This window comes from Schistocerca americana, chromosome 3 (assembly GCF_021461395.2).
Source record: "Schistocerca americana isolate TAMUIC-IGC-003095 chromosome 3, iqSchAmer2.1, whole genome shotgun sequence".
NCBI classification, from domain to species: domain Eukaryota; kingdom Metazoa; phylum Arthropoda; class Insecta; order Orthoptera; family Acrididae; genus Schistocerca; species Schistocerca americana.
Window position 1 is genome coordinate 938,326,267 of NC_060121.1, and position 26,264 is coordinate 938,352,530.

The window sequence follows — 26,264 nt, forward strand, 5'->3', positions numbered from 1 at the left end:
TGGAGTCTATTCTGAGGCACATTCCTTTAAATGTCCTTTTGGAGAGAAAGGAAAACCCCTGACAATTATGACAGTCATTTCCTGAACTTTACTCTCATATAAATATCAGTGTCTCACAGTAGGCAGGTAATTCAGACACAGGCTCGGCTTCCATTTCCACATGTGCTGTAATATTCTCTTTTGATACCCACAATGAGATTTTCACTCTGTAGCGGAGTGTGCATTGATATGAAACTTCCTGGCAGATTAAAACTGTGTGCCAGACCGAGACTCAGGACCTTTGCCTTTCGCGGGCAAGTGCTCTACCAACTGAGCTACCCAAGTATGACTCACGACCCATCCTCACAGCCCTAATTCCACCAGTACCTCGTCTCCTACCTTCCAAACTTTACAGAAGCTCTCCTGTGTACCTTGCAGAACTAGCACTCCTGGAAGAAAGGATCGTGAGTCATGCTTGGGTAGCTCAGTTGGTAGAGCGCTTGCCCACAAAAGGCAAAGGTTCTGAGTTCGAGTCTCGGTCTGGCACACCATTTTAATCTGCCAGGAAGTTTCAAATCAGCGCACACTCCGCTGCAGAGTGAAGATCTCATTTTGGTAACATCCCCTAGGCTGTGGCTAAGCCATGCAATATCCTTTCTTCCAGGAGTGCTAGTTCTGCAAGGTACACAGGAGAGCTTCTGTGAAGTGTGGAAGGTAGGAGACGAGGTACTGGCGGAATTAGGGCTGTGAGGACGGGTCGTGAGTCATGCTTAGATAGCTCAGTTGGTAGAGCACTTGCCCACGAAAGGCAAAGGCCCCGAGTTCGAGTCTTGGTCTGGCACACAGTTTTAATCTGCCAGGAAGTTGCTTCTCTTTTGATGTCAAGGATTATGACAAAGGTGGAATGGTTTTTGTCTTTAAGTATATTGCACAACTGAGGGTTGACACAGCAGTAGCACTCCTCTTCCATTTATTCTTGAGCTGGATTCCTTTCAGTGAAAGTTGTTTTCTAGCTTGTATATCAATGACACATTTTTTTTGTTTCTAGATGAAGATGACCAACTGTCAAAACTATAACTTACAACCATAAGCGATGTTTATAATTTTCATCAACTAGACATTGGCCTTTCTGAGAAAAGTGTATAAAATGTATTGTTTCACTTTTTAATAGATAAATAAAGTTTTGAAGATAACAGACATACCACAACTCCAAATACACTTTATAACAATGAGACAGGATTAGAAAAATTGCTAAGATGATCCAGTTGTTAAAATTAATATACACTTTACAGGCACAATGATTTCAATAATTTTACCTTATTCAGTAAGGCATTACCAGCAGAATAATACACTTCTGGAACAGGCACCAAAGAAATAGTACCAAACCAGCATTTGGTAATACTTGAGTTTAAGATAAGAATACGTTTCTGATGGTGAAAAATCTTTTCTCTGTACAATATGCACAATAGTTCAATCATTACATACACACATTTCATATGAAAAGTAGTCTACATTGTGAGTAGAGCCCTTTTAGCAACTCTCTCTCTTTTCCTTCTCTGCTTGTCTCTATTCCTCTTCTCCACTGTCGCATCAAGAAACAACTGTACACTCTGCTTAGCCTCAAGCTCTCTCTGCAGAAACTGAAGGCCATGCAAGTTGTAACCAACCACATCCTGAAAAAATAAATAAATATAACTATTAGAACTACCAAGAGTAAAAGGATATGACCAAGGAATAAAGGTTTTTCAGAAGAAAGGGGAACAGATGTGTGAGAGGGCAGTTTACAACAAAGCTGATGGCCAAAAACAGGACTTCACAGAAGGAATCATAGATGAACTAAACTGTAAACAGTGTAATGAGTGTGTTATGGCAACATGAACACATTAGATACGTAGGAAATGGGCACGCAAAAGGGATAAGATTCCTCCAAATCAATAATAAAACAAGCTTGCTTAAGTTTTCTTCAATCAAATTACAGATGCTATATTATGCCCTTAATGATACAACATATAGAAACAGAATAGAGCTGCAAACCTAAATCTGCCACCATATGATGAAAGCCTTCAATCTTTTACGAAGAACAGAAAGTAAAAAAATAAATAAATAAAAAATTTAAAAAAATTAAAAAAGAAAATTCAAATCACTTACCCGAAGTTCATTCAATCTTCGAAATGTTATCTCCTGCAGCTGCTTAAGAACAGGAAGCAGATTCCGATTGCTTACAATAGGTCCATGATGCATCCTCACAAGAAATATTGAAACACGGCTTGCAAGTTCAGTCCCGTAACTGCTGTATTTCAGTAGGCATGGCAGAAGTGTCAGCAGTTCGCAGACAGAAGGAAATGGAAGCAGTAGCAAGGCCTCCTCTAGTTCACTGAGGACAAACAGGAACAGTATTTAATATTCCTTTAAATATGATCAAGAAAGAGCCATTCCCATTTTTACAATATTCTCATTTAAGAACTACTAATGCACTGTTGAGCCTTTGCATTTCCCTTTTCAGGTTTTCTAGCTTCCCTACTGTGGGTTAGCACACTGGACTCGCATTTGGGAGTACAATGGTTCAACCCCGTGTCCAGCCATCCTGATTTCGGTTTTCTGTGATTTCTGTAAACTGCTTCAGGCAGTTTGAAAGGGCACAGCTGATTTTCTTCCCCACTGGTCCCTAATTGAAACTTGTGCCCCATCTCTAATGATCTCATTGTTGATGGGATGTTAAACACTAACCTCCTCCTCCTTCAGGGTGAGAGGGGGGGGGGGGGGGTCAGTGAACTGAAATGGAAAGAAGATACGGATTTCTGGTCAGATGGATATAAAGTAATGGTATAACAGAAGTAGGATTTGTTCCATACAGAAAGGTAGGTCAGAGAGTGGGTGACTTTTAACAATCCAGTAATAGAATTATACTCATCAGAATTGAGAGCAGTGCAACATCAACAATAAAAATTCAGGTATACATGATGAAGGCATAAGCAGAAGATCAAGGGCTGGAGAGAGCTTATAATAACTTAAACGGATAACTCAAAATGTACAAGGAGATGATAATCTAGTATTTATTATAGATTGTAACACTAGAGGAAGAAACACAAGATGGTGTTACAGGAAAATATGGGCTCAGTAGAAGTAATATGAGAAGAGAATGACTATTTGAGTTCTGCAATACATTTCAGCTAGTAATAGTGAATTTACAGTTCAAAAATCACAAGAGGAGTCATACTTGCAAACAACTTGAGGACACTGGAAGATATCAGACAGAGATCACAAAAACAAGATACTGGAGTCTAAGGTTTATCCAAGAACAGAGATAGACTCACACCACAATTTAGAGTAAGCTGAAGTTTAAGAAAACACAGAAAGAATCAACAGGGAAAGAAGTGGAATATGGAAATACTGACAAATGATGTTGTGTGTTTGAAATCTTTTGGACTTTAGATACTGCAGTAATTAATACTTCAGAAGGCAGTTCAGTGGAAGAGGAATGGACATCTCTACAAAGGGCAATCACAGAAGTGTATGTACAAGGAAGATAAATGCGAAGAAACTGTAGGTAACTGAAGAAATATTTCAATTGATCAATGAAAGCTGAAAGTACAAAACTTCTCAGGAAAAGACAGGAATACTACAGTATAAGTAGTGGTGGGAACAACCAAATGAAAACAATTGATTCAGTCAGTTATTGGAAACCAACAGATTCATTTGGTTGAAAAAATTGTACATAATGGCTGAATTATTTAGTCATTCTTTTGAGTGAAACTAGTCCATGGGAACAAATGAATGAAAATGATTGGCTCAGTTTGTCGTAGTTTTGAATATTGACTGAATTACTCATCTTCCTTTCCTAGTGAAACCAATCTGTAAGTTTTCCATCAGCTGAACAACATATTCATTCTTTCAACTGAAATATTATTTAGTATTTTAATTGACTGAGCTATCCACTATGCTTCTCAGTGAAAAGATTCTATTCATCATTTAAAAATGATAAATCATTTGAATCTAGTACTTGAGCACTTATTCAGCCATTTATCAGTGTGGAAGATAAAAATATTGTGCAAGAAATTACATTACTTGCTGTGTATGTACAAATCATACCCATGCACACAAACCAGTTTATATTTTATAGATTTTGAAAATATTCCACAGACATGAAGTAGTACTATTCATATTCACACACTGATACTTCAGTTTCACAGTTACGCCTTCCTCTAGCCATCACTGCAAGCAGTCCGCAACCACGTTTGTGCCCTCCTGTACCACTGGGAGAGACAACAGAGTGTCACCTGATTCTTGATGCATTAAGTTCTGTGCGAAAACATTTGACTGTTTTGGCACTGTTAAATTACTATTGGTGACTGCACCTGTTATCGCCTGTCATCAGTGTTATTCTCATTCTGATATTTACTTTTGACCAAGGAGCAATAAGTAGCTTTTAGTTCAGTTGTCCATCCATATTTATGAATAGATGTTTACTTAACAATGAACTCTGGATCTACTGTAGATACTGCAATCATTAATACTACAGACGGCAGTTTAGTGGAAGAAGAATGGATGTCTCTAAAAAGGGCGACCACAGAAGTTGGACAGATAAATTGTAAGTGCAAGGAAGGTAAATGCACTACATAGGTCAGGAATCCTCTACACGCAGGGGCGGTTCCATGGGTAGCAGAAGTTGTCTGGCGTGGATTGGGCAGTTTTTTTGGTTAGGGGGTCTCGAGTAAACACAAAAAGGGCTTCAGTCTCAAAGTGTGCAGGTCAAACACAGGAAGAACAAAGATCCAAGAACTGTCGGCATAACAGTTACAAAATGTCGTAGCTGAGTTGGAAAAGTACCAGAGCTCCAAGCGTTAAAAAAAGCACTAATGCTCAAATCATTATAGGCACTGAAATTTGGCTAAAGCTGAGGTAAGTTCAATCAAAATTTTTGCGAAGGAGCTAATGGTGTTCAAAAAGGATAGGCTAAACACACAGTTGGCGGTGGTGTGTTTGTTGCTGTTAGAAGTAGTTCCTCTTGTAGTGAAATTTGAAGTAGATAGTTCCTGTGAGTTAGTGTGGGAAGAGGTCATCCTTGGCAATTGGAATAAAATAATAATTGGATCCTTTTTACCAACCTCCCAGACCTGCCAGCACTTTCATTTGGTAAGTCACATCATCTTTGTTTTTAGATATATTTTCCTACGTGGAATGTTTCCCTCTATATATATATATATATATATATATATATATATATATATATATATATATATATATATATAAAAAAAACAAAGATGAGGTGACTTACCGAACAAAAGCGCTGGCAGGTCGATAGACACACAAACAAACACAAACATACACACAAAATTCAAGCTTTCGCAACAAACTGTCTTCCCCTCTCCTTCCCTCTTTCCTGATGAGGCAACAGTTTGTTGCGAAAGCTTGAATTTTGTGTGTATGTTTGTGTTTGTTTGTGTGTCTATCGACCTGCCAGCGCTTTTGTTCGGTAAGTCACCTCATCTTTGTTTTTATATATAATTTTTCCCACGTGGAATGTTTCCTTCCAATATATATATATATATATATATATATATATATATATATATATATATAATAGAGGGAAACATTCCACGTGGGAAAAATATATCTAAAAAGAAAGATGATGAAACTTACCAAACAAAAGCGCTGGCAGGTCGATAGACACACAAACAAACACAAACATACACACAAAATTCTAGCTTTCGCAACCAATGGTTGCCTCGTCAGGAAATACAAATGTCTGCTTGTGTCTGTGTATGTGTGGATGGATATGTGTGTGTGTGCGAGTGTATACCTGTCCTTTTTTCCCCCTAAGGTAAGTCTTTCCGCTCCCGGGATTGGAATGACTCCTTACCCTCTCCCTTAAAACCCATATCCTTTTGTCTTTCCTTCTCCTTCCCTCTTTCCTGACGAGGCAACCATTGGTTGCGAAAGCTAGAATTTTGTGTGTATGTTTGTGTTTGTTTGTGTGTCTATCGACCTGCCAGCGCTTTTGTTTGGTAAGTTTCATCATCTTTCTTTTTAGATATATTTTTCCCACGTGGAATGTTTCCCTCTATTATATATATATATATATATATATATAAAACACTGTTATTTCCATGCAAATGTGGCACATGTAGGAATGTGTATGTTTACTTGCACTAGAAAAACTGGGGTAGCTATGAAGTTTGAAACATATCTGTGGTGTTGGAAGTTTCTGTATTCTACACATCACTCAGCTACAGGTGAGTGCTTATTTTTTCTCATTTCTGTTTATTGTTTCTGTTCTCACAATATTTTACTACTGGCTCCCAAGCATCCCTGCACCTTGTTTTGCCCTATCTTCGTTGATGTATTTTCTTCATACCTAATACTCATTCGTCAATCTCTTGTTCATTTTTATTTCCATTCCTCTACCATATCTGCTTATTGCATTCCTACCAGTCACCTAGTGTTGCACAATTTTAACACCTACTGTTATTAACAAGCAATAATGAAACAAAAAACCAAATTGCAGAGGCCCACAGCTCTCTCAGCCTTAGCACTTAACTTATCACTGGTATCTGTTTCTCCACACACTTTTCCCAATTGCACATCTGATAAAAAGTGTCCAGATACCAGTATGTAGTGCAGAATTGAACACTAGATGTCACAAGAAGCAGACCTGCTAGTACAAAAAGGGGCAGGGAATATTGTAATGTCAGTAGGGATGCAGAAACAGCAGAATGTGTCAGGCAGACTTCAAACATGGTCTAGTCATTGGATGGTGCTTGACTAACAAAGCCATGAGAGACATTTCAACACTTATAATGCTGTCCAAGTTGATTATTAGTGGTATGACTGTGACTGAATAGCCATAGCTAAATCAAAATCAGGTACATTTCATGTACTGACTGACAGGAGCAGGGACTGTAAAGCATTGCTGAGGGCGGATTTGGGGGGGGGGGGGCAGAGGGGGGAAACCCTGAGTTCCAAAGTTCTACCGGCAATCCAGCTAGCACAATAATGACTGTGTATATAGAGTTAAAAAGAATGGGGGTACAATGGTTGAGCAGCTTCTCATAAGCCTCAAATTTCTGTAGTCAATGCTAAGCGACACTTGAGGAGGCATAAAGAGTGAAGCCACTGGACAGTCAATGACTGGAAACCAATGACTTCGAATGGAACACCATTGGGACAAGTTAGAATGTCAATTTCAGTGTAGATCCCAGCATCCAAAATCACTACCTTCAATGGTTCCAGCTCTTGGTCCCACGACATTCAGACACCTCATTGGAAGTGTCCCAGCAGAGTTCAAGCTGTAATAAATGCAAAGGGTGTACACACAAAACATTAATGTCCACTAATATGTGCCTTGATATTTTTCACCAGATAGTGTATTCATTTTCATTTTTCTTTTTTCTTTCAGTTTAAACTTTGTAAGATAAATTTGCCAAACTCCACTTCTCAAGTAAGCAGGATTATTTACAATCATGATTTTAGTTTTTTGAGCCTATTCTCTGAACACGATTTCTAATCCCTTCTTTTAAGCTTCTACAATGCTACCACCTTATTAACCATTTATATTCTTACTTTACCAATTATTGCAACAACCATTTAAAAAATATTTTCATTCATGCTTCCTCATTTTCAATCCCTCTTTTGCTCTGCAGTTTGTCTCCTATCAACCCAACCGTGATCTTAACCCATTCTACCTTTGCCAGTTCAGAATTAACACTAATTTTCTAGTTTCTACGTTAGCCTACTTTCTTGCTTTCATATCCTTTTTTAAGGACACCCCAATTACTTTAAGTTAGATCAAATCAAAATTTGTAAACAATGTTATTGGTACAAAAAGGAAAATGCCAGTCACAAATTTATTAAATTCACAGAAAGACAGATGTCAGCCCACTACTTACCTTCAAAGACACTACTCCCAGTTCAGATGATAGAAGCATATAAAAATACATAGATGCACTACCTCTAGCTTTTGGAACCACGGTTCCTGTATCTTTCCAACACTCACCAAAAACCCTCCCAAAAATTTCAGTCATTGACGGACAAGCCAGTTTCATCTTACTCATAACTTCATCATGGTGGGTCATACTTGCAAAATATTCAGGTGGATGACAATGGGTCTATCCAATGTCAACCTTTGCAACACTGAATGTGTATTCCTTACCTCCAAAATACTGTACCACCTGGTTTTGTACAAGTTCATCAATGGTATGTTTGGGGATAGGACTAAAAGTGACGTTAACTATTTCATTTCCTTAAACAGTATAATTTTGCTTCTCTACGAAAATTTACACACTAATTCTCAAAAATTCCACATCACCTAATTCCTACTTGCACTGAAACTTCAGTCCACATCAAACTAACCAGAATTGGGCTTTCACTGCACCATGCGCCTACCCTCAACCACCTACTAGCAGTCCAACCACTGGTGAAGTGCATACCATTAAAGGCAGGGGAACACTTGAAATTACTGATGTTATTCACCACCAGCTACTTTGTGTTCACTGCACAACTGTCTACATACGATTCATGCATACTGCTAGAGACAGGTGAACAGCATACCTTTGCGATGTTCAGTAAACTGTTGCTAAAAATTGTCTACAGTATGGCTCAAGAGACACAAGAGCTTGCTATGCCATGTAGACTGCTTGGGTCCTACTAACAAGCAAGTATCTGTGTAGTCAGGAGATAGGAACTAAATTGACAACCTATTCTCACATTCTAAATCCCTCCTGAGCTATGTCAGCTCACCCCCATCCTATTCATTTACTTCCTTTAAGGGTTTTCATTATGCTTTTTATTTATATGCTTATTTTTCTCCCTTCTATATCCTCCCCCCCCCCCCCTCCCCCAGTTGTTCACTTTTTTGTGCCACACAAAATTATTTATATTATTACCATCCTTTTCACTTAACATCTTTACTTCAGATTCTTTTTAAGACCACCTCCTCTCACAGACACTTTTTCCTTCATCCTAGTCTCCATTCCTTCTAGTAACCATGTGGGTCCCTCTTACCCATATCCTGATTGCAATCCCTGCTCTCAAATATTAAGTAGGAACGTGTGGTGCTGAAATTTCAGAGTACCATTTTTATTAATTTTTATGTATTAAAGAGTAGCTCAAATCCTGAAACTGAAAAGGCAAAGATCAAGGTAATAGTAAGAGGCGGTTTGAACCTATCACAAAAATGAAAGCAGAAAGATTATATCGAAATATTATATGCTAATTATAGATTATAATATTTTGACATAAGGCTAGACAGAATATGAAAATGATGATCAGCAAGAATGGGAATCTGCTAATGACCCAAAGTACAAGAGAAGAAAATGGTGGTGTTGGTGATGACAACAACCGTTAACTTGAAAAAAGTTACTGGAAAACTGAACATTTAAATCTATCTATCTTTCTTTCAAGAGAATACTACCTGGATTTAATACGCTGCAGTACTTCAAACAGGTACTCATTCGAATTTCCAGCTTTGTAGGCCTGCATCAGCAGTGGAAGTGGAGGAGCAGTCTGTGCTGATGCTTTACTTGCTGCATGTTCTTGCAGTTGCAATTCATAATCTTTTATCACTTCCAGTGCCTCCAATAGCTGCTCAGCCTATTAAAATGAAATTTTGTAGTAATTGCTATTATTAACACAATTCACAGTTTAACTTAAGATGCTACTTTTTTTTCTTTTTTTTAATGTCTTATGGTACAAACTGACTCTATACAAACTGACCATCTAAAATAATCATGAGAAAATAACCTTCCTTACACAAAAGGAGCAACTTCAACTATATGAAGATATGTGACTGCTGTTACCCAAACCTTGCAAGACACACACCCATCCATTCAGCAAAATAATGGAACTTTCCTTCAGGAGCCATGACATTAATTAATTGGGACAGAAAAACTAAGAGAAAAAAGTATGTATTTAAGAGAAAAAGTAAAAGAAAAAAAGTATGTATTTAAGATAATAAGACACCTGATGAGAATGTCAAGAGGTGGAAGCTGAAATGTCTTGTAGATGTCGCAGGTTTCCTCAGCACAACTGATTAATGGTGTGCTTTCGAGTGTTCAATCGAATTGTTGATTTCATTTTTACACACAATATTTTGACTGCTCCAGTCATCTTATGAAACGCACTTGGTCAGTCACTGAAACACTTTGCATAAAAATGGACTCAATAATTCAGCTGAACACCCGAAAGCACACTGTTAATGCACTACAGATTTGACTCCACAGCAAGGAATGAGCAAACAGAAGTGTAGCAGAGAAAGTTCTGGTATTACTGAAAGTTGAAATTGTACTACGTGATCACTGAAGTATTTCTTCATCAGTATGTAAAATATAGGGAAAATATAAGTACATCTTTTTTGAGGCACTGTTTTGCAATATTTACAAGTCACACATCTGTGGGGCATGGAAGCCTTGTGACGATAGTTATTAGCAAGAAGAGAAATTGCTGTTGCTGACAACTAGGAACGGAAATAAGATCACTGCACAAAAAAATTGATCACCACCCTCCCAGTAACATGCAAAATACCCAAAACCCTTCCTAACAGTTTCTGAATGTAAGAGCCAATACTAAAACAGCCATTACTGTCTGACAGAAAATTATTATTCATACTAAAACTGCATAACTGTCTGACAGAAAACTATTATATCCAAGTGGTTTCCAAGCTTATACACATTATCATCAGGCACGAATGGTTTCCTTTAACTTGTTGGGTATATATTATTCTTTTCTTTCCTGTTACTGGAAAGTATAAATTTCAAGGATAGGCAAAATAATTTTTTTTTAAAACTCTTTGGCGAGTGCTCCAATGGAATGAGAAGAAGCTGTAGTGCATGGCGCATCACAAAAAGGGTGTACACATGAACAAGAAAAAAAATATTCCCAGATACTTCCACTTATCAATCCTTTGAATGGTTAAGGCTTTATACATCAGCATAGAACTTCCTGATACTTTAAAAAACAGCCCCCCTTCTCACCCCCCCCCCCCCCCCCCACACACACACACACACACAAAAATAAAAAATTGGAAAGCTCTTTCATGTAAACCAAGATGTACACTGCATATTTTCACATTATGAAGGTATAAATTCAAATTCCACCAAACACAGCATGTTAGTTTCCGAAGCATTGAAATTGAGATTGTGATGTGCTTTTGTAAACCAATCGTGGCTCATGTCACGTGATCTCAACAGGCAATGACAGCAGATATTCAGAGCATAGACACATGATGTAGTCAGCCAATACCAACATCACTGTTACGTAATGTGAATGCACAAACAGGAAAGATTAGTGATTTAAACTAATGTACATAGTGTAGCTACAAGAAAAGCTAATCTTTCATGTATAATGCTAGTCTCAAAGATTAATAGGCTACAAGAGGAGTTAAGCTTTCACATATAATACTGGTCTTTATTGCCTATGTTACACTTTAAGATACATCACACAAATGTGCCAATAAAATTTTAAATAATGACATAAATGTCTAGTCTTTTGAGCTCAAAATTCTTCTAAGTGGCTGGTCCTCAAAGTGTTAAGTTTTAAAATGAGAGTCAAATGCTCATTGATTTAAGAACTACATTGAACATTCTCATCCGTAATATAATTCAGCTTGTGTAAAAGAAATTCCAATTTGAAAATAATGCTTTTCAAACCACTATTCACAATATTTTGCGGCGAGCTGTTAGACTCGGGTTCATTTCAGCAGTTGCTAGAGAGAACCAGAAAGCAGGCCTTATTGTGTGTGCACAACTATGATGATGTAGGAAGCCCATATGTTTGTAGATATAAAGCATTAAGAGATCTTACATTATGTCATAAAAGAAACAGGGCATCAGAGGATACGCCAAGAGCATTGGAATTTTGTAAACCATATTAAAATGCATAATTTGGCTTAAACTGCAATTCGTATATCCAGAGACATGAGAGCTGTAAACAAAGAGGATAAAGTAAACTCATGAAATGTAAACAAGGCGCTTGGAGACTACCCTCGCAACCCCCTACAACTCAGTGCATCCATGAATCTGTCAGCTTGGATGTGAAAGAAAAATTATTCTGGGTAGCATCTGGCTGCTTGTTGCTACTGCCAATACAGTTAACAGCCACACTTCAAGTAGCCAGAAGCAGGAGAAGGTATTGCTCTTACACGACTCAACTGCACATGAGCATGTGCCCGCTGGCCGGGCACCTACTCAAATGAACCTACTGAAACAGTTGTGATGACGTGCTCATTGGAAGCAGTTTGTTGTTATGAAGTATTACATAGTCTTCATCCTAAAGCCTTTGACAGATTTTGCTCTTGGCAGATGCTTGTGTGTGCTGTGTGTTTTCTTGTTGTAAATGGTGCATTTCCTTTGCAACTAAGTTTTATTATTTTTTATTTAATTTTTTTTTCCTTGTTTATGTTTCACTGCTGCAGTATTATTCTGCAGTAGCTGGAAGCAGTAATATTCTTAGTTAGGGTATCAGATCTCACCAGTCAAAATAACAAAAATTTTAACAGAAAACTAAAACATTGAAAAATTTCCGTAATTCTAAAAATTTCCCGGGTTTTTGTTCATGTCACCAAAGCAGAGTTTTTTCCTGTCTGAATACATTCCTGCAGGAGTTATTCCCTGACTCTGGCAGTGAAATAATAATGTGGAACACACGCTCACATCACCTGACAATTGGCAGATAAAATACACTTATGCTCATAAATTAAGGATAGTGATGATACACACTGAAACAATGCTCTGGTGGGTGGTTTGTGGGTTTAAATCACCTCGAGGTATGACCATGCAGTGCATTTGACCTGCGATTGTCGCATGGTGGCACTGGCAGCAGTCCACAGGTACAGAGGTGTGTTGGTGCATGTCAGAGTACGGTGCAGCGAGTAAGTGTGCAGACGTTTTCAGACGTGCTAATGGTGACTGTGTGTTGAAAATGGCTCAAAGAACACATATTGATGACGTTATGAGGGGTAGAATACTAGGGCGACAGGAGGCTGGTCAAATACAGCAGGTCGTAGCACGGGCCCTCCATGTGACACAAAGTGTGATCTCAAGATTATGGCAACCCACACTGTACAACACCACAAGAAGACCAATATCTCACCATCAGTGCCTACAGACAGCCATGGAGTACTGCAGGTAGCCTTGCTTGGACCTTACCGCAGCCACTGGAACAGTTGTCTTCAGGCACACAGTCTACAGACAACTGAACAGACGTAGTTTATTCCCCAGAGACCTGCAAGGTGCATTCCACTGACCCCTGGTCACAGGAGAGCCCGTAAAGCCTACTGTCAAGAACACAGTACATGGTCATTGGAACAGTGGTCCAGGTTATGTTCACGGATAAGTCCAGGTGTAGCCTGAACAGTGATTCTCGCCAGGTTTTCACCTGGCGTGAATCAGGAACCAGATACCAACACCTTAATGTCCTTGAAAAGGACCTGTACGTAGGTCGTGGTTTGATGGTGTGGGATGGGATTATGATTGGTGCACATACACCCCTGCATGTCTTTGACAGAGGAACTGTAACAGGTCAGGTGTATCGGATCACCATTTTGCACCAGTATGTCTCCTTTTCAGGGGTGCAGTGGGTCCCACCTTCCTCCTGATGGATGATAACACATGGCCCCACCGAGCTGCCATCGGGGAAAAGTACCTTGAAACAGAAGATATCAGGCAAATGGAGTGGCCTGCCTGTTCCCCAGACCTAAACCCCATCGAGCACGTCTGGGATGCTCTCGGTCGACGTATCGCTGCATGTCTTCAAATCCCTAGGAAAACTTCAGGAGTTTCAACAGGCACTGGTGCAAGAATGAGAGGCTATACCCCAGCAGCTGCTTGACCACCTGATCCAGACTATGCCAACCCGTTGTATGGCCTGTGTACATGTGCATAGTGATCATATCCCATATTGATGTCGGGTACATGTTCAGTGAACAGTGGCGTTTTGTAGCACATGTGTTTCGGGACGGTTTTCTCAACTTATCACCAATACCGTGGACTTACAGATCTGTGTTGTATGTGTTCCCTACGTGCCTATGCTATTAGTGCCAGTTTTGTGTAGTGCCACGTTGTGTGGCACCCCATTCTGCAATTATCCTTAATTTATGAGCATGAGTGTAGTTTTACAACTGACACTTTACTAATACTGGGTTTTCTGCAAGTTTTCATTTATAATGTTTTGAAGTTAATTAGTTATTTTCATGTTCTCCCAATGATGTTACTGATATCTCATTATGATATTCGTTATTTCCGATGGGTTATAAAAATGAGACATTATTTTGGTGAAAATATTGCTATTCACTGACACTTGCATGAGAGGATTTAGACCGTACTTATAGTGTAGTCCGTGACTGAATATTCTATTCTTACACTCTCAAAACCACACTCATCTGTACAAAATTTTAATCTCTACTAAAACTCACCAGGTAAGATATGTTTGTTCACAAGGTCTGGCAACGCATTGCATTTAATAAAAAACTGAAATACGGGCTTTTGTTGCTTCTTCTCCTGAAATTAACTTAATGACTATCTCTCTTTGGTTGACAATGAAGGGATGCCCCATTTTTTCTTCAAACAATGGAAAATCCAGGTAGGAATATCCACAATGTAGGAAACTATAGATAGCTACATACAGTATGGAAGACACGTTAAGTTGAGACAGGCAATTAAAGGACACTTACATAAAGCTTACGGCCTCAACCTTCATCAGCAAAAGAGAAACACACACCACTCATACACACAAGTAAGCACACATTATGCATACATGACCACCAATTCTGGCAGCTCGGCCCAGCCTTAGCTCCTGGAGTTGGCAGTTATGTATGCATGAGGTGAGCTTGTGCGTGTGTGTGAATGGTGTGTGTCTCTCTCTTCTGCTGATAAAGGCTACAGCTGGAAGCTTTATGAAAGTGTATTTTAGAAGTGCCTGTCTGCAACTTAACATGTCTTCTTTACAGTAAGTAGCAATCTACCATTTCTCCTTCAAGCATTTTTCATTTCCTTTCTCAGTCACACAAATTGTATTACTTTTCTTCTTTTTCTTGGGGATTATCTACAGCCCCCTTCTTCTGTGTTGACTTTCCTCAATGTTCATATTGCTTGCTACCATTGCCTTTTCCAAAATCATTCTCCCAGTTGTGTCGTGGCCAACCCGTTTTCTTCCATTGGAAAGGTATCCATCATAATACCCTATTTGGTATCCAGTTTCCATCACTCATCCTATTCACATGACCAAATCACATCATCCTTTGCTGGATTATGTCATTTCTTATCCTATCCATCAGAGTACAGCTTGAGGTCCATCTTAAGTAATCCTTCTCAGTGGCAACAGGCCCATATCTGGGGATGGGGGGGTGGAGGGAGAGAGGGTGAGGGTGGCAATCCAAGGTACCTGATCCAGGTGCCGATTTCATATTCTTAAAGGAAAAAACCTTGTTTCACAATGCGCCTAGTACCCAATGTTCATTGGCCTATCTATTGTTCACATGATTCTGAAATGCATCTCTCTTGGTTTTTGAACATTTCTGAACTCTTTCTAAGTTGATTTCTGAATGAATCATAAGTTAATTTTTGAATTCCTGCATAGTGTATGTGATATATCTGACAGAGGAATCCTCGTCATGTCTAGAAATAAAAAAATTTTCCCCAAAGACAACAGGGGAAGGGGCTATATGAGCTGAGCCGAATAAACCGGAACGGGTGAATGTTAATCGCTGTTTGTATATGTGGTTGTCTGGGTGTGTGAATGATAAGTGTTGTTATAATTATTAGCAAAATCCATAGATTCAGGCTACCAGAGTCGAAATATTACTAACAAGAATAACAGGTAAAAAACATTACATTTATCTTCTCAGTGTACCCACGAAAATGACATTTTGACAGAAAATTTTTGCCAGGTTACTACACTACTAAGGGTCAGTTGTACAGTCCCCAGTTGGCAGTTGCATAAGTTCTATTCTTGGAATAGCACAGAAAACATGTTGTATGAGCATGTAATAACACCTAACCGGAGAATAAACGCAGCATAACTAAGCTGGTGATTCTGGAAAGTTAGTGAAGTTATCCCAGAGAATAAGTTTTGACAATGGCAGGAATAGTTACAGAATTAGTGATGACAAGATTGTTTGTTAGAACAAGGAAGGAGAAGAAATAGGGACATCACACAAATTATATGGAAGAATATAATGATTGCAAATTTATACAAGAATTTCATGCTACTACTACTACTACTACTACTACTACCACTTTTTGATCTCATGCTTGAGAAACTGGAGTACATGAATGAAATGTGAAAACATTTCCTAACATAAAACTTTTTGCTTGTAGTAGGCCTAATAGGCATTTCATATTGGTACTTCGTGAATCATATTCTGTGATGTTATTTATGTAAATGAGGTAGATAAAAATGACCATTTGCACCAAAACAGAAAGGCCTGTTTCGCAACATTAGAAAGGACTGTTTTGTTTTATCTAGGAGACAGTGACAACATAAACATAATGAAATCAAGAAATCACATGAGTCTTGGGTAATGTTCACTTTAATAGCTTTTTCAGTATTACACAATGACATTTTGATATTTCATGTAGCAAAACATCTGACAAACTTTGATGAGATAATAGATTCTTTTGCAGAAAGGAAAGCACACCTTGTAAAGTTGTAGCAAGATTAGAGAGACAAAAATGCTGAGAGATAAGGATTGAAGAAATGTGTACTGTCTTGCTTCTCTCTTGCCTTACTTAGTTTTTGTTTCCTATATTCAATTTTACCTCACACAAAAGAGAAAGTTATTAGCTAATGGGGAGGAAAAAAATGTAAATTTTCTGAAGAGTGTAGGGAGCAGGAGAGGCACCATAGGATCTCTTAATTTCCACTGTCCTGAATATATGTTCAATAGCTTCCATTACAAAATATACAATTTTGAATTCCACAGAGCGAAATACAGTGATGTGCGATAGAAGAATTCTGTGTGTGCTACAAAATGAACATCTTTTTGAAAAATCTATTCTTTTTTAAAATTTTTGATGTTCTATCTCAAACGCTCGAAGAGGAGGGTGGACACCAGTATCAAGTTTTTGCCCCGGTTTGGAAATATCATAGATCCAGGGCTGAGTGGGAAGCAGCCTTTTTTACAAAACTACACTCTGGACAATAGCCTAATATATTCTCTCCTTTCTTGTTCTTCTTACATTTTTGTTCCACAGAACAGAGTTCATAGCCCTTGTTACAGCTTGTCCTTTATTAATAGTATCAGAGATTTCATCATTACTTGTGCCCTGTTTATTAAATAACACCCCAAGTGATTTTGTCTTTTCCACACCTACAATTACTTCTCCATCAATCTATAAATTATTTACTTTTTCCATTCCTGGTTAGGAACTCACACTTCTTCAATTTTATTATCAGACCAGCATTATTGTATTCCTCTTTAAGCTTTCTTATCATATCACTCAGATCATCTTCAACTTCTGCTAGTGCATCTGGCCACCTGCAAAATACACGCCAAGTATCTTGGTGTCCTCTACTGTCACTGCTGAACCTGGCATTCCCTATGCTAAGTCTGCACAATTGCTCCTAGATACAGATTAAAAAGGGTTGGTGACAGCCCATATCCTTGCTGCAGATCCTTATTCACCTCGAAGTCTCCTGTCGAACTATTTCTATCCTTACTCTTGCTGTGTTCATTTCACATACTTTCATGACAGCTTTTAGTAATCTTTGAGCTAACTTTCTCTCTTTCAAGTTTTCCCACAGTTCGTTGGTGTGTATACTACCATATGCTATGTCTAGGTCAATCAAGGCAACATGCGTATCCAGTCCAATATTTGTGCATTTCTCACTTATTAGTTTCATTGTGAAGATGTCCTCAATTACTGACTTTCCTGCATGAAATTATTCTTGCTCTTCTTGCTGCTTGCGAGTTGTTTCGTTCTCTACCAGGTCTTTCAGTACCTTCGAGTACAGCCTGTCAAAGAAAGGGATCCAAGCCAATTTCTGATAATTATTTAGGTCATTACATGATCCTTTCTTACACATCAGGCTTTTGTTTTCACTCTAATGGAGCATCATCTCCATTCAATAATCTTTCGAACAGCCTCCTTAGCATCTCCGACAATTTCGGTGGCCCAAACTTCACCAGCTCTGGATATACTGAGCCACATCCTGGTGCCTTCTTAATCTTACAGTTCCTCACATCCTGTTGAAGAACATTTACATCTAAATGCCATAACTTCTGTTGCATCTTCACTTTTCTTTCTCTCTAAATTCTTTATATTCCACCACCTCATCACATTTTTTTAAATCCCTTGATTCTATGTCTCTTCTGCAATGTCAATTGCTGCTGCACTCTAAATTTGTGTGTATAATTATGTCTATCAATCTCTTCAGTATTCAAACAGATTTAAACTGTTGTTATTTCTATTGTTGTGGATACTATTCTACACTCTTTTTCAATGTCGGACTCTATACAGAACGTAAAACCTATAGTAACAGAGATTATGCAACTCGTGTCACAATTAACGCACAAAGAAAAGTCCAAAGACTTCCCGGTAAGTGGAAATTGTGCTAAATGTTGATACATTAAGCAGTTTCTTTTGAAAATTTGTAATCTCTGTAAGTGAACATTATGTCTATAGCAACAATATAGGACATGGAAGTGACCACATTTTTAAATTGCAATTCACTTAATAAAAATAAACACAGAATAAGATGTTGCTACAGTGCACCATGCAGAAATCTATATCTAATAACTTACAGCCTGCTCACTGCCAACTGTCTTCTTGGATGGGAGATTAGGTGCAATGTGGCCAGGCACAACAGTATCCTCACCAGTTACAAGGTTGTTGCTGTCTTCTTGTTCTCGTTCCTGTTCTTGCTCATCTTCTAAAACAAGAGGTTCGGCAGTTTTTTCAAACAAACGCAAGACTCTATCTGATCCTGCACTCACAACCCACTGTCCATTTGCACTCACACTCAATGCCCAAGCCTCTCCATGATGAGCCTGTTTGAAAAGTAAATCACAGGTACAGTTGCATACATGAAAACATACAGCATCTTTATATAGTCCTTAACATTGCTCGCTGGATTTCTGGATTTTACACAAGTTTTCTCAACATGTCATGCAAAATTGTAGTAGTCAAATAAATAATTTTTGTGTCAAATATACTTTCAGTGTCAGATGCTTTCCCCAAATACACATGCTTTGTAAATGAACAATTCACCAACAGCATACAATTCTGGACAAGAAAATTTAAAAATTAATATTTTTATATACTGAATGAAACTGTAATCACATGCGGCATAAATGTCGAAATATAAAATAAAGTGATGACATGAAAATGTCACTCTGATGCAAACCACTTCAAATACTAGAAGCAAAATATCAAAACTAAACCCCCATATGAATTGGGGCACACAAAAATTCATAAAGCTAAATGATTTGTCCTCACAACGCTAAATGATTTGTTCCTCAGCAGAAAGTCACCACTGTGCAAGATTAGACAACAGGGTAAATCTAATCTATAGGGACACTGATTAGTAGGTGACTTCTGTTGGTAAAATACAAGAAAGTCCAGTTATCTACATAAAACAAGAAATATATATTTTCCACGATTTATCACAACAACTAAATCTATGACATAAGTTGGCACATACGACACACACAAGATATGCAATATGAGGTGTGATCAAAAAGTAATGTGAATTTTTGTTTCTATTTTTATTTATTCATCAACACCAACTCTGTCCTCTTCAAAGAAATATCCCTCAGATATATCTGCAGCAGCACTTTTCCCAAACTTGGAAGCTGTTCTGGAATTCACTTTTCATTATGATGTTCAACTCATTCAGTGATTCTGTTTTTAGGATGTCTTTTCAAAAAATTCTGGAACTCTGACCACAAAATTTTTCTGCACTTACCTTTTATTTATTGTGCATGGTCTAACAAATACTCTCCTCTACAACAAACATACTGCTCCCAATGCCATTTCCACTTCTGGATGCAGTCTTGGTACACCTCTTGCTGGATTGCGTGAAGCGCTGTCTGAGAAGTTTCTTTGATCTTGTCTACCATTGCAAATTTTCAACCTTTCAATAAGGTTATCAACTTTGGAAATAAAAAAAAAAAGTCTGCAGAGCCTAGGTCTGGTGAGTACAGAGGATGAGGCAGCACAGTAATTTCATTTTTTTGTGCAATAGTCACACATGACTCATGATCCGTGGGATGAACTTGGCAGCAACATGGTGCATTCCAAGACGCTGCATCAGAATTTCATGACATGATCCAACTGAAATGTTACATTCTTCTGCAATCTCTTGGGCAATCAGTCTTCGATTGGCATGCACAATTTTGTTGACATTCCTAACATGAGTGTCGTCAGTAGACATTGAAGGGCATCCTGAACTAGAGTAATCTTTAATTTCCATCCAGTCATTTTTAAACTGTGTGAACCATTCGTAACACAGAGTATGATTTAAGCACTCGTCAGCGTAGGCTTCCTGCATCATTTGGTGTGTCTGTCTAATGGTTTTCTTGAGCTTCATATCAAATTTGGCGCAGATGTGTTGCTCCCCTAACTCTCCCATCTTGAAATTTGCAAACTGTGAACACAACGTTCTACTCAATACAGCACTAAACAATAACTAACAGACATACAACAATGAAACTTCCGGCAATTACACATTAAACACAGTTGTGTGCACGGATGAAAACCAAATTTCCCTCCAACACGCCACAGGTGCCAAATTATGAACATTTTGGAATTTTTTGAATAGATCTCGTATCTCATCAATGGCAGCAAAACGACATCCTTTCATTATTCTCTTCAGCCTCAAGAATAGAAAGAAGATGCAAGGGGCCGCTTCTGGTGAATATGGTGTCTAAGACAACTTAGCAGTTATGGTTTTTTCCAAAAATTCACGAACAAGCATTAAGGTGTGAGCAGCAGCATTAAAGTGATGCAACTTCTGCAACTAGTTTTCTGACAATTCTAGTCGTTTTCTTCGGACTGCTTCACGTAAACAGCACTAACTGTCAGGTGTTGTTGTTGTGGTCTTCAGTCCTGAGACTGGTTTGATGCAGCTCTCCATGCTACTCTATCCTCTGCAAGCTTCATCATCTCCCAGTACCTACTGCAGCCTACATCCTTCTGAATCTGCTTAGTGTATTCATCTCTTGGTCTCCCTCTTCGATTTTTGCCCTCCACGCTGCCCTCCAATACTAAATTGGTGATCACTCGATGCCTCAGGACATGTCCTACCAACCGATTCTTCTTCTAGCCAAGTTGTGTCACAAACTCCTCTTCTGCCCAATTCTATTCAATACCTCCTCATTAGTTATGTGATCTACCCATCTAATCTTCAGCATTCTTCTGAAGCACCACATTTTGAGAGCTTCTATTCTCTTCTTGTCCAAACTATTTATCGTCCATGTTTCACTTCCATACATGGCTATACTCCATGCAAATACTTTCAGAAACGACTTCCTGAGATTCAAATCTATACTCGATGTTAACAAATTTCTCTTCTTCAGAAACACTTTCCTTGCCATTGCGTCTACATTTTATATCCTCACTACTTCGACCATCAGCAGTTATTTTGCTACCCAAATAGCAAAACTCCTTTACTACCTTAAGTGTCTCATTTCCTAATCTAATTCCCTCAACATCACCCGACTTAATTCTACTACATTCCATTATCCTTGTTTTGCTTTTGTTGATGTTCATCTTATATCCTCCTTCCAAGACACTGTCCATTCCGTTCAGCTGCTCTTCCAGGTCCTTTGCTGCCTCCAACAGAATTAAAATGTCATCGGCGAACCTCAGAGTTTTTATTTCTTCTCCATGGATTTTAATACCTACGCCGAATTTTTCTTTTGTTTCCTTTACTGCTTGCTCAATATACAGTTTGAATAACATCGGGGAGAGGCTACAACCTTGTGTCAATCCCTTGCCTACCGCTGCTTCCCTTGCATGCCCCTCGACTCTTTATAACTGCCCTCTGGTTTCTGTACAAATTGTAAATAGCCTTTTGCTCCCTGTATTTTACCCTTGCCACCTTCAGAATTTGAAAGAGAGATTTCCAGTCAACACTGTCAAAAGCTTTCTCTAAGTCTACAAATGCTAGAAACGTAGGTTTGCCTTTCCTTAATCTATTTTCTAAGATAAGTCGTAGGGTCAGTATTGCCTCACGTGTTCCAACATTTCTACGGAATCCAAACTCATCCACCCCGAGGTCGGCTTCTACTAGTTTTCCCATTCATCTGTAAAGAATTTGCATTAGTGTTTTGCAGCTGTGACTTATTAAATTGATAGTTCAGTAATTTTCACATCTGTCAACACTTGCTTTCTTTGGGATTGGAATTATTATATTCTTCTTGAAGTCTGAGGGTATTTCGCCTGGCTCATACATCTTGCTCACCAAATGGTAAGGTTTGGTCCGGACTGGCTCTCCCAAGGCCATCAGTAGTTCCAATGGAATGTTGTCTACTCCCGGTGCCTTGTTTTGGCTCAGGTCTTTCAGTGCTCTGTCAAACTCTTCACGCAGTATAGTATCTCCCATTTCATCTTCATCTACATCCTCTTCCATTTCCATAATATTATCCTCAAGAACATTGCTCTTGTATAGACACTCAGTATACTCCTTCCACCTTTCTGCTTTCCCTGCTTTGCTTAGAACTGGTTTTCCATCTGAGCTCTTGATATTCATGCACCTTTTCTCCAAAGGTCTCTTTAATTTTCCTGTAGGCAGTATCTATCTTACCCCTAGTCATATATGCCTCTTCATCCTTACATTTGTCCTCTAGCCATACCTGCTTAGCCATTTTGCACTTCCTGTCAATCTCATTTTTGAGACATTTATATTCCTTTTTGGCTGCTTCATTTACTGCATTTTTGTATTTTCTCCTTTCATCAATTAAATTCAATATCTCTTCTGTTAACCAAGGTTTCTACTAGCCCTCGTCTTTTTACCTACTCGATCCTTTGCTGCCTTCACTATTTCATCTCTCAAAGCTATCCATTCTTGTTCTACTGCATTTCTTTGCCTCATTCTTGTCAATCATTCCCTAATGCTCTCCCTGAAACTTTCTACAACCTCATGTTCTGTCAGTTTATCCAGGTCCCATCTCCTTAAATTCCCACCTTTTTGCAGTTTCTTCAGTTTTAATCTACAGCTGATAACCAATAGAGGGTGGTCAGAGTCCACATCTGCCCCTGGAAATGTCTTACAATTTAAAACCTGGTTACTAAATCTCTGTCTTACCATTATATATTCTATCTGATACCTTCTAGTATCTCCAGGATTCTTCCATGTACAAAACCTTCTTTTATGATTCTTGAACCAAGTGTTAGCTATCCGGCTTCCTCTTTCATTTCTTACTCCCAATCCATATTCACCTACTATGTTTCCTTCTCTCCCTTTTCCTACTCTCGAATTCCAGTCACCCATGACTATTAAATTTTCATCTCCCTTCAATACCTGAATAATTTCTTTTATCTCATCATACATTTCATCAATTTCTTCATCATCTGCAGAGCTAGTTGGCATATAAACTTGTACTACTGTGGTAGGCGTGGACTTCGTATCTAGCTTGGCTGCTCTAATGCATTCACTATGCTGTTTGTAGTAGCTTACCTGCACTCCTATTTTTTTTATTCATTATTAAACCTACTCCTGCATTACCCCTATTTGATTATGTATTTATAACCCTGTATTCACCCGATCAAAAGTCTTGCTCCTCCTACCACCAAACTTCACTACTTCCCGCTATATCTAACTTTAACCTATCCATTTCCCTTTTTAAATTTTCTAACCTATGTGCCCGATTAAGGGTATCTGACATTCTGGGCTCCGATCCGTAGAATGCCAGTTTTCTTCCTCCTGATAACGATGTCCTCTTATTCTTTACTGAATAATTATTTATTATTCCATGAACTGGTTTTCAAACCTTTTCAGGTTCATCTTCAGATGATTTCTGGAAGTTACATCATTATTTCCAGCATAATTCTGGCTGCTGTCTCTGTGATAAGAAGATGGAACATGCTTTAATGTATCGCCATGACTATTGTTTATCTGTCGATATGGATGTAAATTTAGTTTTTTACTTATTGTGACAGTATAGATGGCTTTTTTCATTAATGTGCATCTGTCTCTCATATTTATGACCAGTTGGTATATCACTTCACATACTTTTACACAACCTATACTCATTTACACTGTGACAGCGAAACTATGCCAGCATCCAGAATGTGCTTTATAACTGCTGCTTGTAACAAAGATCTGACAGGAAAATATGGCATTGGCCTACTTTACTCAGAGATGTAATTTATTCTTGTTTACATGTATTGGAGTCATTATAAAAGCAAATATTTTAGTCAGACTGGCGATAACATGAGCGCACAAAATAAAATAAATAAATAAATGAATTACTACAAGAATGAACTTCAAGCGATCTGATGTCTTATTGCTATTCGTATATTAACGTATAATACAGTTAGTTTATGAGCAAATATTTTAATCAAGGTTCTCATTAAAATGAATTTCCAGGAATAAAATTATACACATTTATAGTATATTAGAACAAATAAGCCCTCGGTCACAAATATTAAGTCAAAATTGACCAGGTTTCAATACTACTATGAGCGTTGTCTTCAGAATTAAACTAACTGTTCTAAAACAGCAACCCATGTTCACTCAGGTATGAGCAGCCCTTAGCGGCTCGCCATCTTATTTTATTTACAACTTTTCATGACGTCGCCTTTCCGGCTTAGATTTTTTTAGAATGTGACTTGTAAGTACTGCATCTCTCTCCAGTCAGTACACACTTTAGTTTATTAATGTTTTATATACATATTATGTTTTAGAACAGTTAGTTTAATTCTGAAGATGACGCACATAGTAGCGTCAAAACCGGGTCAATTTTAACTTAATATTTGTGACCGAGGGCTTATTTGTTCTAATTTAATTCTGACACGGACACTGAACCTTAGCAGCTATGTTCAAAGTTTTACATTTATAGTATTTGCAATGAGATACAGCTGTTTGTATGACCATGACCTTTATGTTTAAATTTGAAATTATAACAAACCTATAAATGAAGTGTTGACTTATTTCTGTTCTTACGTTAACATGATCTGGAATATTAGTCAGAGTAGTTTGTGTTTATTTTAGCTAAAGGTAATATGTATAAAATTTACAGTATTTGTAATGGACTAAAGATGTTTGTATGACCATACAATTTATAAAAACCAAGAACATAAGTTCAAGTGAACTACTGACTTGCTTCTGTTCTTACATTAATGTGATCTGGAATATTAGTAAAGACAGATTCTGTTTGTTTCAGTTAGAAGTAATATGTATAAAAGTACTGATTTATATTAACAGTAGAAGGCATTATCATTTAGATATATAGTAAAGGTTTTATTCTGTGGTAGGATATTTACATTGACACCAGTGTAGTCAGGTTGTAAGGAGAGAGATGAGGGCGGGGGGGTTGGGGAAGGAGGGGGGTTGCAGTGTATGGCTGGTTGAGTGTGTAGTGGCCCCAGAATTTTATGAAAGTCTGGAGACACTTGTGTTCCAGCCGTTTCGAACACGCGTTATTTTAAAGCAGGGCGTAAGGATGAGCATAGGATACTGCACCCATTTATTGCTGGTGCAGGTGAAACTGGAAGGGAGATAATTCGTCGGTGCTGGCAAGTGTTCAGCACGACCTGCCAAGAATAATTAAATATGGCCCGGAAGCTCCGTGGCCGGCTGCAAAAAGTAATGTAGCTTTGTTATTGTTGAAAAACAAATGGAGTGACCCGAGATAGTGACTGTTTAGTAGACGTTTAACTGCTGTTGAGAGTATGTGGATTGGACATGGATAGTCAGCCACGATAAAATCTTATGGATTAATTGTATTCAAAAATGTGTAATTAACTGATTCTGGGTGCCCGGTAATCTGTGGGCTTACGTCATAAAGTTTAGTTGTTTTTTTGTACAAAGTGGAAATAAATATGTTCTGGTGGATTGAATGATATTCCAAGAGTAGCATATTTTTTAAAGAAGAAAAGAGAGAGAGCAAGAGAGTTAAAATTTCCCCTTCCTAGCAGTGAAATCTTCGGAGAAGCGTCCGGTGCTAGCAGAAGACATCAGCGCTGCAAGAAAGCAGAACCAGAATTCTTCAACAAGTAAGTCCACGAAAACGCTTAAGCTGTATAGAGAGAGCTTAACATTACACCAGGCCACTGCAAGTGGTTAATCGTTTTGAACTAGTAAGTCTTGAAAGTACTGAAGGAATTTTTTAGATCCCAAACCCAACTAAA

General features: G+C 38.2%; 1 protein-coding gene across 1 annotated transcript in view; it reads right to left on the bottom strand.

The window, feature by feature from the left end:
- Nucleotides 1-1,161: 1,161 nt before the first annotated feature.
- Nucleotides 1,162-26,264, bottom strand: part of LOC124607053 (WD repeat-containing protein 3) — a 134,524-nt gene continuing 109,421 nt past the window's right edge. Inside the window, exons 12-15 of the mRNA XM_047139229.1 lie at nucleotides 18,713-18,958; nucleotides 9,389-9,567; nucleotides 2,128-2,353; nucleotides 1,162-1,652 (exon numbers count right to left, since the gene is read on the bottom strand). Of these exons, the coding sequence (XP_046995185.1) occupies nucleotides 1,488-1,652; nucleotides 2,128-2,353; nucleotides 9,389-9,567; nucleotides 18,713-18,958 (816 nt within the window). The 3' untranslated portion in view covers nucleotides 1,162-1,487. The remainder of the gene's footprint in view (nucleotides 1,653-2,127; nucleotides 2,354-9,388; nucleotides 9,568-18,712; nucleotides 18,959-26,264) is intronic.